Source organism: Cavia porcellus, unplaced genomic scaffold (genome assembly GCF_034190915.1).
Source record: "Cavia porcellus strain 051 isolate PalLab524CR breed Dunkin Hartley unplaced genomic scaffold, mCavPor4.1 scaffold_20, whole genome shotgun sequence".
Lineage (NCBI taxonomy): Eukaryota > Metazoa > Chordata > Mammalia > Rodentia > Caviidae > Cavia > Cavia porcellus.
Genome location: NW_026947503.1, coordinates 1514643 through 1530015, shown reverse-complemented (window position 1 = coordinate 1530015; position 15373 = coordinate 1514643). Strand labels below are relative to the sequence as shown.

The 15373-nt window shown below is 51.8% G+C and overlaps 1 protein-coding gene across 7 annotated transcripts in view; it reads left to right on the top strand.

Moving 5' to 3' along the window:
* Nfatc1 (nuclear factor of activated T cells 1) overlaps positions 1 to 15373 on the top strand; it is a 110089-nt gene that overhangs the window by 2930 nt on the left and 91786 nt on the right. For 2 of the 7 annotated variants that reach the window (XM_013145199.3, XM_063231404.1), the window contains exons 1-2: positions 39 to 796; positions 8924 to 10025. In XM_013145199.3, the coding sequence (XP_013000653.2) occupies positions 307 to 796; positions 8924 to 10025 (1592 nt within the window). In that variant the 5' untranslated portion in view covers positions 39 to 306. Of the gene's footprint in view, positions 1 to 36; positions 797 to 8923; positions 10026 to 15373 lie in introns of those variants that run through there. The other 5 variants (XM_063231406.1, XM_013145198.3, XM_063231407.1 and 2 more) reach the window with 5 other exon arrangements.

The following is a 15373-nucleotide window of genomic DNA, read 5'->3' as shown; positions in this document are numbered from 1 at the left end:
AATGAGGCCGGTAGTGTAGGAAAGCGGGCTGCTACCAGACAGGCGCCCGCCGCCGTTAGAGGGAAGAGGGAAGGGTGGGCCCCGAGTCATTGGACGGGTTGTAGACTGCACCCTGCAAAGGGCAGCGCACTGGCGACCCACCGAAGCTCTCCCACTTTCTGGCACTCTGGTCAATTTCCCTAGCAAAGGGGTAGAAAACGTGGGCTTGAAGTCGGTCACGGAGCCCCCGGCGCTCAGGCCTCGGGCACTGGCGGAGGCGGGCAGGCTGGCTCCGGCCAGGGCAAACCCTGAACGCGGAGGTCCGCAATGCGAGGCCTTTCCGTACTTCCTCTTAAACTTTCGGCGCTCCCAGCAGCCCGATCTCCGCTCCGCGGAGCGGACCGGACCAGTTCGCCTCGGTGCCCGCGCCCGCCCGGGTCCCGCGAAGCTCGGCCTGGCCTGCGCCGCCCGCATTCTCCGCGCCCCGGCCGGGGGGGACCGCGGGGCGGCGCCAGGGCTGCGCTCAGGACCGCGCGCGGAGTTTATTTAAAACTCGGAAGCCGGCGGCCGCTAGCCGCTTGTTTATGTAAACCCGGAAACACCCGGGGGGACAGGGGCGGGACCGCGCGGGAGCTGGGGAGGGGACAGAGGAGGGCGCAGGACGGCGGGAGGCGGGGGCGCGTCACGCCGAGGGAGACGCGCCGCGGCCGGGCGCGCCCGTCGGACCCCGACATGACGGGGCTGGAGCAGGACCCGGAGTTTGACTTCGATTTCCTCTTCGAGTTCAACCAGAGCGGCGAGGCTGCGGCCGCCGCAGGTGGGTCCGCGCGGGACGGGGGCGGCGCCCTGCCTGGCCTCGGCGCGGGGACCGGCTCCTCCTCCGCGCCCTGCGCCGGCCCGGGCGACGCGACAGCGGGCGAGCGCGCGGCTTCGGGGGCCACCTGTGGCCGGGGCAGGTGCCTCGCGCGGCCGCAGGGCGCTCCTGGCGTCCCAAGGCGAGCGCTGGGTGTGGAGGGAGCGGGAGGAGGCCGCCCTGCTCCCAGCGGCCTTTTCCGAGGGGAACAGTGGCCGCAGCTCAGGACTTGGACGTCGTCGTCCGAGAACAGATGGCCCGCGTCGCTGCCAGAGGGCACTGGGAAGCCGCCCTCCATGAGCCGCTTCGCAGCCCGGGGCCAGAGCCCGGAGGAGGCCGGGCCTGGCGCCGCCCAGGGAGTCTCAGGGTGGCGGTGGTTTTTTTGTTGTTTCTTGCCTGCTTTCACTCTGTCTTCTCTCTGTCAAAAATAAAGCCTAGAGTTAAGAAACGGCCGTGACCCCCCTCCTTCCCAAGCTGATGCCCTTGGATAGTAATGAGAGCCGTGGATGACAAACCTCTCGGATCGGCGGAGCCCAATCCCTGCACCCTGGGTCCTGCCCACCAGCCCTCTGACTTCTCAGCCCCTCACAGCCTGTGAGACCTCCATGCTCTGTACAGGCAGTCAGTCCGGCTCCCGTGCAAATGAAGTGATGGAATTGGGACAGGCACTCTGGCCAGGAGAGCCCATGTGGCTCTGTAAGGATGGTGTCATATTTTCCATAGCACTCACTACCCTTTAAAAAAAATCCAACGTCTTTTTCATGTCTGAAAAAAGCATTCCATCCAGGCCCCTCTGCCTGGTGTTCTTAGCGCCCCTCCTGAAAGCCTGCCCTGCAGGTAGTTCACTGTGTGTTCTGTGGCTGTGGACTGCAGCTCTCTGAGGTCGGTGGGAGCCAAGGCAGGTGAAAGTGGGAGAGTCAGTTGTTGGGAAAAGAGTTGAGGCGGGAAGTGGAGACCTGGGCTCTTGTGGTCCTTTTTGCTTTCCAGCTAGGATTTGGCTGCTTGCAGCAGAACTTCCTGGCGTTCTTTCCAGTCCTCTCATTCTTGAGTTCGATGTGCTTTATCCGAGAGCTTTCAGCTTCAGTATTCAGTTCATTCAGCAGCTATCACTAAACTTTGTAGCTTGGCTACAAAGCGAATCCATTCTTGTCCTGTTCTCCTGGTGCCCTCTATGCTCTCAGACAGCCACATCTCTTCACCTTACGTTGGAATGTCTTTAGGGGGTGATGCCACCCTCAGGTGGGGTGGCCCAGTGCTCCCTGTGTCTCATGAAGCTGTTCACAGATGGATTAGAACGTTGCAGATCCCTACACAGCTGGTCACAAGCTCAGCAAGAGGATCCAGGGCTCCTCTGTTTTGTTAAAAGTCATAGGTCTGCAGGCCAGTTGCTGGCAGGAGAGGGTGTGCAACTGGGGGCTGTTACTCAGATGGCTGCTTGGGGGAAGCAAGTTGAAGCTCTGAGGGCCTGTGGAGCCAGGTGTGCTGCTGGGCAGGGCCTGGTGGATTTCAGTGCCATGAGCCACCTTCATGAGTATAGTGTAACTGGACCCAGGGCCACGCATAGATGATGACCACCTTTGTCTTCTTCAGAGTGCTTAGGACATGATGCTGGTGATTAGGTTCAGGCAGCTCACCTGGGAAGAAACAGTGGAGGGCAGTCTGGGCAGCTGCCCCACTGCAGATGCCACATGCTGTGCTGAGTTGTTTCTGGTGAGCTCAGTGTTCCTTCCAGGTTGGAGAAGCAAGAGGGTTCAGAACACCCCACCCAACTCCACACGAGCCAGGCCTGTGCTCCAAAGTGCTCCTAATGCTTTTGATCTAAACTGCAACCAGAGAAGAAGTCAGTTCGCTTGGCTTGGGAAGATCCTGGCCAGACTTCCTTGGGCCCATCAGAATGTGGCCTCTGAGCACACCCCAGAGCTAGACAGAGCCAGCCTGGTGGTGCACAGCTGTGAACCCAGCTGCTTCAGAAGCCAAGGCAGGACAATTGGAAGGCAAGTTTGAGGCAACCTGGACAGCTTAGCAAGATTCTGCCTTAAATAAAAAGGGCTGGGGAGTGTTTGTTATTCAGTAATAGAGTGCTTGCGCCAGGTCCTAGCTCCAGTCCCGAGTACCAAGCAAAAAAGAGATAAAGCTAGACTGAGACCCCCAAGGCTGCTACTGGAGTGTTCTTGCTAAGTGTGTGTCCCTGTCCCTACTCCTGTGGCACCAGGTCCAGTGCCTCCAGCTTGGGGGGATTGCAGACACTGGAGAGACCTCTAAGCAGGAAGGCCAGGCCTGGGAAGAGCAGCTTTCCCTTTTGTGGTGTCAGAAATTGCTGGAATACACTCCACATCTATATAATATCCAGTATACATCTCGTGCTGCTTCCTTCTACGCCTGTGCTGGGGATGGAACCAGGCCTCATGCTGAGCCGCATCTCTAGCCATTTTGGTTTGCTTATTTGTTTATTTTACTTTGAGACAGTCTTACTAAGTTGCACAAGCTGCTTAGTGAACTTTCCATCCTCCTGCCTCAGTCTTCTGAGTAGCTAGGAACACAGGCTTAAGCCGCTATCACCTGGCAATCTGTCTCTTTCTTTCTTTCTCTTTTTGTGAAAGATACCCAAGCTTTTTTTCTTTTAAGAATTATTATTATTGTCACATCACATTTCAATTAATTATTAAGTTATATTAATTTATTTACATTACAGTAAGTTATTATATTAAAATCTCCACCCTCCCTAATGGGAGATAGAAAGTGCTTCAGATTATTTGTGGAGAAAGCCTGGATATAAATAAGTTGATGAATAATTCTGGAACTAGTTAACAAGCAAAGCAGTACTGAGTTTTATAGATTATCATAACTGGACACAAACCTCACAGTGTCAGAAAGGACGTGGCTGACCCTGAGGCTGTCCGCAGCCCTGGGTCTGGACATCCCAGGAAGCACACGTGTGGTGGGTCAGGAGCGCTCGTTCCTGTGGACTGAACTACCTCCTCTTGCTGCTGCCCTCAGTCCTCTGCAAGGCTCTCTGAAGGGAAACGCTGTCTGTGTCTCCTTATTTCCAAAATACCCAGCAGGTGCAAGTAATGTACAGTCAATAATCACGCGTTGGGCGAATGAAGAGAATTTCTAAAATACCATGTCTTTGTGGGACAGAAGTGATGTTGGCTCACCATGCCTGGCATCTTCCTGTCTCCACCCAGCTCACTGGGCTCCAGGTCCCCTCCCTGGCAAAAGGCAGAGCCGTGGTCTCCCTTCTGAGGCTCAGGAAATAGCTGCTTTGCTCGTCATCTGGGAGGCGGGTGTGCCACTTCCCGCCCCAGGGCGCCTGTTTTCTAAGTTATTTTGGCTTCCCTGGACATGGCCAGCACTGTCCCTGTGGCAACTTGGGAGGAAACTCGCTGAAGCGTCTGGGTGTTATGGGGAGCCCTGGACCTTGCATCCAGGGCTCTACCAGTGGCCCTGAACTGATTGCATGTGGAAATACACTGCCAAAAAGGAATCTTGAAGAATTCTTATTCTCAAGGCTGTTTTCACTGCATACAGTGGCTTCTCTTCCAGCAGACCATGGGGAGCCTATGACAGGTCAGCCCCTGCAGCAAGAAACCCCCAAGAGGGGCAGGCCTCATCCTAGAGCCTCACTAAGGTTCAGTTTTAAAGGGAAAGTGTGCCAGTTCCTCCTGCAAGCAGGCTTGCTGCCTTCCAGGGCCCCAGATGTCTTAACCAAGGACAGACTTGTCTATGAATAGGATAGTGCGGCTGTGTATCATGTTTTGAGGAGACCACAGCTAGTATGAGACCACTTGGATGTGTTTTAATTCCTTGAAAACAAGGTATAAAAGTGATGCTTTAAAATAATGTGTGCATGATGCAGGAGAAAGTTCTGGTAGATCTTTGAAGAAGGAGGTGCTGGGAGGGTTGTTGCTGGACCAGACGGGGTGTAACAAGTTTATTTGTGGAGTACTGGATGCTGTTTGTTTGCTGCTGTAGCTGTAGTGAGCCCAGCTTTCTGCCACTGTAAATCTCCCTGCAGCAGACTGGTGCTCGATAGCACCTCAGAACCTGTTGCTGTCTGTCATGCTCAGGCCTGACCCTGTCCCTGAGCTGCCCTGTTAGGTGGTGCCCTCCAGGAGGTAGTGTGCTAAGTAAACAGCTCCCAACAGCAGGGTCTCTGCAGTCCTTGGGTTGTTCTGTTTCATTTTACTCCAGTCTTGCAAACGTGCAGTCTGGCCTGGACCAGAGGCCTCCCCTGCTGCATGTACAGGGAGTGCAGGATGGCTGGCAGCCCAAGGACAGGGCCTGGCTGCGGATTCCCTCCAGTGCTGTTTCTAACTTCATGTCCTGTGGCTCACCTCAGCAAAGGCTAAATGGGATGTTCCTTAAAATGAAAACTAAAAGTTGTTCATGGTGGGCAGGCACTCTGAGCTCAGGAATGATGGCCAAACTGATGGAGGTGTTAGGCAGTGGTTCTTGTTAGAAGCAACCTGCCTGGTGCAGTGGTGGGCCCACATCATCCTCGCCCTGTGCTGAGTGAGTTCCCTGAGCAAGAGCGCCTGTACATTGTATTTCAGCCCTGGGCGAGGGAGGTGCCTTTGCAGTCAGTGGTGGTCCCTGCACTGCAGGTCTTGCACTCACCCACAGCTCACCCTAATGTGGAGCACACTGACTAGTTATATTTTGTGGTTTCTCAGCAATAATGTCATTGAATGGCTCTGAAATAAATTATCCCACAGTGTGAGGTGATGACAGGCTGAATTCTTTTTGTTTTTAATAAAAGCTGTATGTTTTTTTCTTTTCTCCAGAGCCTACATTTTTCACCCTCTAAAAGGCGTCTGGGTCTGTCCTTACCTTGAAATACTGCTTGGTTTAAGAAAAGCCCCTCTTGGGAGGTACTGGGCCATCTGGGCTGTATTCTGTGCACTTCCTGTTCTCCATGGCTGGGTCCAGGGCAAGAATGTCTCTCTTCTGCATTTTCCTGGCCAGCACAGCCCTTCCCACAGGAACCTGATTCCTACAACTGCCCCAGAGTGGGCCAAACAGAGCCTCCTCTCCCTACCATTCCTCTGGCACCTTCCATGATCAGCCCTCATGTCTGCAGTCTGTTACTTCCTGGGCACCTAGCACGGGGCTGAGTGTAGCTGGGGAGTTTGAGACTTGCTCTGCTGATGTTGGGAGTGCTTAGAGAAACTTTCTGAGTTACCTTCTCACCAACAGAAATAACTCAGCTAGGGGGCAGCGGTTTCCGAGATGAATAGTGTTCTTGTGCTTGGGAGACAGGAAGTAAGTAACTTGTGAATCCACCTGAGTTGGGTCTTTGCTAAGGTCCAGCGGCTGGAGGCAGTGCAGGGAGGGGTGGGGGCTGACTGGGGCAAACTTTATGATGGATGCTTGTGGCTGCTGTGTTGTATAGTATTTCCCTTCAGCCTCACACTGGTGCTTTCTAGTTTTCTGGAGCTTGAATGTTAGATTGTTTGCATGCTCCTAACAGAGCAGAGGGCTCTAGATGCACCATGCTATCATCCTAGTTTGAAATCCGTGTGCAGTGCTCCCTTCTGGGAAGCTGCATGGCCACTTCCATCTGGGGTCAGATGTGACTCCAGATGTGGCGACGGCATGTCTATAGGTAGACATGGAGCCTCCCGCACTTGTGGCAGCTGATCCACCCACCTACCTGAGAGGTCTATCCCTCAGCCCCTGCTGCATGCGGACCCTGTTGCAGAGACCACAGAGAGTAGCTTGTCACTCTTCGTAGGGGAGTGCCTGGGATAGGGGCAGGAGTTGTTAAGTCTGTGGGTGTCTTGAGAATCCTGGGAGATCAGAAAGGGCCCACTGGAGGTATGGGCACAGCAACATCAGGTGATAGAGAAACTTCCTAAAGAGACACGTGTTTCAAGTGATGTAGCATCATTGCGGAGACCTACAGGCAGAAATTCTGGGTTCAGTGGTGAAACCAAATACTGTGCTGATAGGAAGGGAAGCAAATATTTATTTAACTTAAAATTAATTTTGGAATATACCAACTAGAATAAAAGTATTCATTGAAATCTAATTATGGAAAGTCCTACTCTATAAATGTGGACTTCACCCTCCCTTTGTCAGGACTGCTCTACCTAATGAATGGTTGGCACCTGACTTCTTGCCTGAGAAGGGCCATCCTGTGCATACCAGCTGGCTTTCAAGTGGCGGTATGGCCTGGGCAGCACTGGGTCAGCCATCAGGACGTCTTTGGAGTAGTACCCAGCCTGCATGCATGTGTGGCAGTGGGCACCGTGCCTGTGCGTCAGCAGTTGCCCTCTGAATGTGCTGCCCAGAATCTGTATGTGCCATACAGGGGTCTGATGGACTCCACTATCTGAAGACCAGGCCTGCAGGGCCTATTTGGACTTGCAAGGAGAGCTGGGGTGCCGCTGACTTGCCCTGGGGCCTGGTGTTCAGTGTCTGTAAGCAGCTCAGGCTTGGGGATTCTGCAAAGATTGCTCTGGGTGGTCTCCATGGGGCCTTCACTCGCTGATAGATGGCTGTCTCCTTCCTTAGAGGCTTATCTAAGAAGTGGCCTTCTGGATGACTTTTTAAACGATTTAAACCTAATTTTCGACATTAGATTCTGGCTTCCTATCTTGATGTGGGCGATACTATGATTGGGAAGAGGGGCTTGTGAGTGGAGGACCCACCACCAGTTTTTCAGCTCAGCCAAATACATGGGCAGGGCTTGGTTTCTACTACTCAGGCCCTCTGATGTTTGCATGTACTCTCTCCCATCTCCTTGCTATGCTCTGCAGTTTGTGAAGGCAGCTAGGATCAACCGGTCTCCTGTCCTCGCACCCTGCTCAAACCCACCTTCAGGAAGAGAAGCCATTATGGAAATAGTAAGCAGTGTTTCGGTCAAAGAGATTTCACCCTGATAACAGAACTTCTTGATAAATGAGGGTTATAACAGCTAGTGGTTGAATAACTACTTCTGGAAACAGGTAACAATGAAAACAGAATCTGTTTGGGAAGCAGGAAAATACACTTGAGTTTGACTTGGTGTTTTGAGACCCTCACTTTTCTAGGGTTCATCTTCATCAGCTTCTGAACCAGGACACAGTGGCAGAGCAGTGTCATCTGTGGATAATAACCCTTCCCGCCAGTGCACTAAGCCAGGGATGGATCTAGAATTTCCACAAACTGTTTCCATTATTTAGAGACTCGGGAATGCTAGACCATAGGCATAAAAAGCTCCAGGGTACTGAAAGAAGCCGTTCATATCAGAAACCCAGGAGCACAGCTTTCTTATTAAAATTAACAAGAATGTTTTTTTAAAAAAATATTTTATTGAGGTAAAATTAACACATACTGATTCTTTATCCATGCATCACAGTCATCCAGACCTTGAGGTATTTGCTTTGCAGCTGGTGGTGGAGCCACCTTGACAGTAACTAGCCTATTAAATCTATTTAAATGTCTAGGTCCTTGTATCTAAAACATCCCTCCTCCCACTCACCTACCTATCATCCATCCATCCATCACCCATCTTCATAGTTCACTCATTCCTTGTTCCTTCCCCCTTTCCTCCCTCCCTCCACCATCCATCCATCCATCCTTCCATCCCTCATCCCTTTATCCATTACCCATCTGTGCATCATTCATCTGTCCGTCACCCCCCATCTGTCCATCCATCTGTCTGTCATCCACCCATCCACTCATGAAATGCAGTGAACACTGTTTATGTGAGGCACAATCCTAGCCTCTGAAGACAGCAATGAATCCAAAAGACTACAGCAGGCACAAAGACACAGTCATCATTGAACTTAGTTTTTACTGGTCAAGGAGACGATGATGATGATGTGAGAGATGAACAAATAAAAATACACAACATTAGATTGTGGTATGTGTTGAAGAGAAAAGAATAAACTAGAGAAGCTGACCCCAGTGTTAGACCTGAAGTCAGGATACAGTGGTTGGGGACGCAGCGTTTGAACCTATTCAGAAGACAGGAAGGGGACAGTGGTGCAGCTCTGGGGAGCAGAGCAGCTGGCCCCAGCTGATTATGCGGAGTGGAGCCTCTGCCCGCAGCGCTGGCGAGCTGGATGCCAGCCCTCATGCCGCCTTCTCTTTTTCCTCCAGAACACTACAGCTATGCATCGTCCAACCTGAGCAACGCTCTGCCTCTTCCTGTGACACACACCTCCCTGCCAGCTCCCTGCCATGACCTGCAGACATCCACGCCGGGCATCTCAGCTGTCCCTTCAGCAAATCACCCCCTAGGGTATGGAGGAGCTGTGGACAGCGGGACCTCGGGTTACTTTCTGTCTTCTAGCAACACACGGCCCAATGGGGCCCCTGCCCTAGAGAGCCCTCGCATCGAGATCACCTCGTACATGGGCCTGCACCATGGTGGCAGCCAATTTTTCCATGAGGTAGAGGTGGAGGATGTGCTCCCCAGCTGCAAGCGGTCGCCGTCCACGGCCACACTGAGCCTGCCCAGCCTGGAGGCCTACAGAGACCCCTCATGCCTGAGCCCGGCCAGCAGTCTGTCCTCCCGGAGCTGCAACTCTGAGGCCTCTTCCTATGAGTCCAACTACTCGTACCCATACACTTCCCCCCAGACATCCCCATGGCAGTCACCCTGCGTGTCTCCCAAGACCACGGATGCCGAGGAAGGCTTTCCCCGAGGCCTGGGGGCCTGCCACCTGTTGGGCTCCCCGAGACACTCCCCATCCACTTCACCCCGCACAAGTGTCACCGAGGAGAGTTGGCTAGGGGCCCGAGGCTCCCGGCCCACATCCCCTTGTAACAAACGGAAGTACAACATCAACGGCAGGCAGCCATCCTGCTCCCCACACCATTCACCCACACCATCCCCACATGGCTCCCCACGGGTCAGTGTGACTGAGGACACCTGGCTGGGCAACTCCACCCAGTACACCAGCTCAGCCATCGTAGCAGCCATCAATGCCCTGACCACAGACAGCAGTCTGGACCTGGGTGATGGCATCCCTGTCAAGTCCCGCAAGACAGCCCTGGAGCACTCGCCCTCGGTGGCCCTCAAGGTGGAGCCCGCTGGAGAGGACCTAGGCACCACCCCGCCTACGTCTGACTTCCCATCTGAGGAGTTCACCTTCCAGCACCTTCGGAAGGGGGCCTTCTGTGAGCAGTACCTGTCAGTGCCACAGCCCCCGTACCAGTGGGCCAAGCCCAAGTCGCTGACCCCTGCATCCTACATGAGGTGAGTGGCCACAGTGGGTGAGTGGGACTGTCTGGTTGCTCCTGCGGCTTCCCAGTGGGAGGGAGAGGGATTTATTGTGGTCTCTTGGTGCAGCTCTGCATCTCCACCTCCTGCTTTGCTCCCTGGAGCCGCCTGCCCGCCTGTCTCCAGGTTTCCCTTTCCCTGAGGAGCCTACCACAACAGCCTCACCGTAACCCAATCATCTATAAAGACTTTTTGTCATTTGAGGTCCTTATGTAGCCCTGGCTTCAACGTAGTAATCTGGGGCTACAGTGCTGCCACAGCAGGGTTTGCTGCCATGGGCACACAGCCCCGTTTCTGATGAAACAGAGCCACGCAGTTACCCTCCCGTGTGTACCTGCCTCTGTTCACCCACTTCCTCTCCTGCCTTAATTGCTGTCACCATGGTGGGTGCAGATGGGACCGCAGCTCAACAATCCTCCAGAGCAGCCGCCTCACTGGTGTTTGGTGAACAACACAGCCGCCTCCTCCCAGGAGACCTGCTCTGCGCGCTGGCAGGCTGGTGACAGGGAGCTCAAGCATGTGCTCAGCATTGGTCTTGGGTTGTTGGTTTTCCTTTTTAATGGGGCATAGGGCTGCTCCTGTTCTATGGGGCCCACTTAACCAGCCTGGTGTTTTTATTTTTAACAAAACAGCTTTATCCACAGATGGGCCACGCATGATCCAAGTAGGATGCTTTCTGCTCCAGAATTTTTGTGGGAGGGAAACAAGTGTCCATTCAGACCAACGAGGGCCACTGTGACGTCAGGGCCAAGGGGCTAGGGAGCACCCTGGGCTGAGGGATGGTTGCTCCTGTGGACCCCTTACGCGCCCCAGAGCAGCCTGGGCCTGACTCTTTTCTGTTTAGTTTTCCCTGATTTCTTCTCATCTAGGCATCCTGAGGTGGGAGTGGGATAGGACCCTCTGGTTTTCAACAGCAAGCGCCCAGAAGAACAGGACAGCAGGAAAGTGGCTGGCTGCAGACTCCTCTGCCTGCAGTGGGTCCCGCCTCGAGAGCAGTTGCACAGCTGTGCCCTGTCGGGGCTGCCTGTGGATAGTTTAGTGCTGGCTGTGAATGTCCCCGGTGCAAGTTCTTGACCGTTTGCAGCAGGGAATAGGCAGTTCTTGAAGCAGCCTGAAGCAACCGCTGGGCAGTTTGAATAGGGGAGAAAAAAGTGCTGCTCCTTGGTGATCATCTACCTTCCCATCCCTGCCTCTCCATTCAGTCCCCGAGGTTTCAGGAGCTGATGACTCAGTTATCATTAAAATGAACGTCTCAGAAGTGTGGGTTGTGGCACATACCTGTGATCCCAGAACTCTGAGAGGCTGAGGCAGAAGGATCACAAGTTTGAGCCCAGCCTGTGCTGCTTAGCAAATTGGTGAGACTATCTCAAATTAAAGATTACAAGAGGATTACAGATACAGCTCAGTGTAAAGCCCAGGCTCCATCCCTAGGATGGAAAAAAATAAATAAAAAGAAAGAGCATCCCAGTATTGGGAGTAACTTCTTGAACACAAGAATCTATGGAAAAAACCATGTAGAAGTCATTTGAAAATTTAAGAACTGTTTATGCCTGCATTATTATCATTGTAAGCTTTAATGCAAAAGAAGGTTTCAGTGCTAACTCAGCGTGCAGGCACTCTGTGATCCGAGTTCCATAGCCAGCAAGGGTCATTGCCACGCAGTGGGCTTGACTGCACTCTTCTAGAGGACCAGAGAAGAGCTCTATGATCAGTAAAACTGTGACCATAAACAGAGCAGTCCCTTAAAATTTGTGAAAATTGCGGTAGGCCTTGCATTTTAGTGTCCTGGGACTGTCACAGCCAAGTACCCAGACAGGGCAGCGTGAACAGTAGGGATTTGTTTCTGATAGCTCTGGGGTAGGGGTCCAGGATCAAGGTGTCACAGGACTGGTTCCCCTCCCCTCCATTCCCCTCTCCTTGGCTTACAGATGCCATCTTCTCCTGGTGTCCTCAGATGATTGTCTCTGTATTTGTGTGTCCAAGTGACCTTTTTCTTTTGAAACAGGGTCTCACTATCTGGCACAGACTGGCCTCAAACTCATGGCATTTCCCCTGCCTCCACCTCCCAAGTGCTAGGACTACAGGTGTATGCCTCCACACCTGGCCAGAAGCCCCCCTTCTTATAAGGTCACCAGGCCCCACCCTACTGACTTTGTTTTAGCTTGGTCACCTCCTTAAAGGTCCTTTCTCTACATACAGTCCTATCCTGAGGTACTAGAAGTCAGCACTGCTGTGTAGGAATTCTGGGGTCCACACCAGGGCCTGACTGCCCAGGAAAACAGCAGGACCTCCGAATGCGAGGCCGTTCTTTGGCCTGGGCCAGTGCTCCGGCTCCGCTGGTGGATCGCAGCCCAGCTGCCCGTCTCAGACCTGCCTGGCAGCGCCTCTGGAAAGCATGGCTGCTGTTTTCTTCCTTTGCTTGGAAGCGTTGGCACTGACCTTGGGCAGATGATGCTGTCATCTTTATCTCCTGGTCACAGAGCTCCTCAGCTAGGTGTGACACCCACGACATGCCTGTCTGTGCATTAATGCAAACAACCAGGAGTGGAGTGTACCACGAACCCTGGGGGTTTCCGAGTTACCCTTCTCTCTGTTTTGGTTCTACCTCAGAATGTGTTTCCATAGACCCCTTACCTGGAGCTGTGGGCAGCTGGAAGCCATAGGGTAGGTGAAATGTCAAGGTATTTTGCCAACCAGAGGGAGCGACCAGACTCCTTCCCTCAGTGGATTTGCAGGGGACTGGTACGGATTGCTGTGTTCCTTGTCTCCCAAATTTGGGATGGGAAATTCTTGTAGCCAATTTTCCTCTTTCCTAGGATGCAGGAGCCCAGCTCTTCAGTCTGTACCAATGTTGAAGGAGCTTACAGTGAAATGTCGCAGGTTCCTCCCTAAGGAATTTAGATGTTGGCATCATTTCCCTTTGGGGGACCTTTTTGTTATGTTTTATGACACTCACCTATTCTTCTGCATCAGGCACTCTGATAGGTCCACATACATTCAAAATATGACACCAAATTCTGCTGCAGCTGGGGGAACTACTGTATGTTTGTGAATGCACTTGAGAGTATTTGATAGAGCTGCATGGTTTAGAGTTTAACTGAATGTCACTTACAGCTTGGGAAGCTGATGCAGAAATCATGGATGACTTGCTCACATCCCCCACCACTAAGACAACCAGAATTTAAGCTTTCTACCTGGCATCTGGCAGCATAGCCTCTTGAGAAGAAACAAGAGGCCTTCCTGCTTTATACATACTGGTGGGGTGGGGCAGCTTTGTGTGCCACTACTGAGCACAGAGAAGAGCACTCCCTGGCAGGGTGGCACAGAGAGGGAACGCCTGGCACCTGTCCCTGGCCAGGCAGGCGTGTGCACCTGCTGCTGTGCAGAAGACGCCAACTTACATTCAGTTATTCCTAAATGTGGCTTTAAATGGGGGCTCAGGATTTATGTATTAACATTATAGAACCAAAGTTTAAATGATATTTTGTGCATCTGTTCTATCACTGAGCCACACCTGACAAGCACTTGTCATTACTGTGTGTGTGCTAGTATCTGGAGCATTTTTGTTCTTTCAAAGAGGCTTGTGTGAAGAAGGCCTTTAGCACTGTGTGCACCCATGTGGTCTCTAGATCTACCTGTCAGGAGGCAAAAATGTATAGGAGGAGTTTAGATAAAAAGGAGTTCACTTAGGGAAAGCAGAAGTCTGTCGATTGAATGTGTTTGTAACATCAGCAGCACACCTTAACGCCTCTGCATGGACTGCTGCTTTTTTTTTTAAAGTCAGCACATGTTTGCAATACATAATGATTATATTAGTAACAAGAAGTAGGTACACTGGCATTGCATATCTTTATTCTTTTTATTCTCCTTCTTCTATTTTGGAAACCTTTTTTTTTTTTTTTTTTTTTTTTGAGATAGGGTTTCGTTGTGCAGTTCAGGCTGGCCTTGAGCTCACTTGGTAGTCTAGGTTGGTCTCAAACTTGCAACAATCCTCCTGCCTCAGCTTCCCAAGTGCTGGGATTATAGGCATGTGCCACCACACCCAAAAACACTACTTTTTAAAAAGAGTAGAATTTCTAAGGGACAGGTAGACTTATTGAGTAGCTTTTACTTAATACCTGCTTGGTTCTGATGATGGCAAGTAAATGCATGTATTAGCTTTTTGTTGCTGGGATCAAATATCTGAGGAAATCAGCTTAACGAGGAAGATTCATTTTGGCTCATAATTTCAGGAAGTCAGTTCATGGGAGTTGATCCTACTACTTTGGTCCTGAACTGAGGCAAACACATCATGGTGGAAGGGCATGGTAGAGGGAAGCTGCTTGCCTCACCATAGTTCAAAGCAGGCGGGAAAAAAAGCCAGAGAGGAAAAGGCTGGGGACAAGATACAGTCCCCTCCGTCCAGTCCCCCTGATCTATTACCTTCAACTAGCCCCCCCCCAACTATCTGTTACCTCTCAACTAGGCTCCCATTAACTCCCAATAAGATCATCAAATTATGATCTCATCAGTGATGAAATTAGAGCCCTTGCAATCTGATCTCTTCCCTTTTTTAGATTCCAGCCATGTCCAAATTAGTAACATCATTGAGGCATCATTTCAGGTTTTGGCTGTGATGTTGGAGGCCTTAATGGTTTTGATAGCATTGATGCTATGCATAATTGTTAGCTTCAAAAGCCCTAACAAAATCCTTTTGCATTTTAGAAGTTAAGCAAATAGTTCAGTTTTTCCTCAAGTGGAATAAGGTTAAATAAGCCTATATATGTGTAATAAGTAAATTCATATCCCCTAAATCCCCTACTCACATCACTTAGGCATTTCTACAGAATTTGGATGGCCATTCTACTTTTGTGACTGGGTGCAGGCCTGGAGAGGGCCGGGTATCAGTGAAGATGAAAAGGGGTCCTGGGTCTCCAGGCCCAGCTCTAGACTCTGGTGGCCATGCTGGACTGTTCAGAGCTCTGATGCCTGAAAAAAACATTGTCCTGGGTTCCCTTTGAAGGCACAAGTTGCAAGTTGATTCTGAAGCAGTGTCCAGGAGGGCTGTGTCCCTACAGCAAGGAGGACATGGACAGTGTTGGCCGTAGGGCTTCTCTCGGGACTCTTCTGTGGCCCAAGGGCATTTGCATCACCTCTGGGAGACAGGCAGCCTAGAAGTCGAGGATGTGAAATTGCCTTTGTGGTTTGCAGAGCGCTTTCATGGCCGAACCTCAGCTGTTGTATAAAGCTGGTCATGATGCTTTAGTGCCTGTCCCTGTAAGTCTTGCCCTGTCTTAGGAGGGAACCTGGTGCTTTGCTTCTGAGCTGGTCCCCCTGCTGTGGCC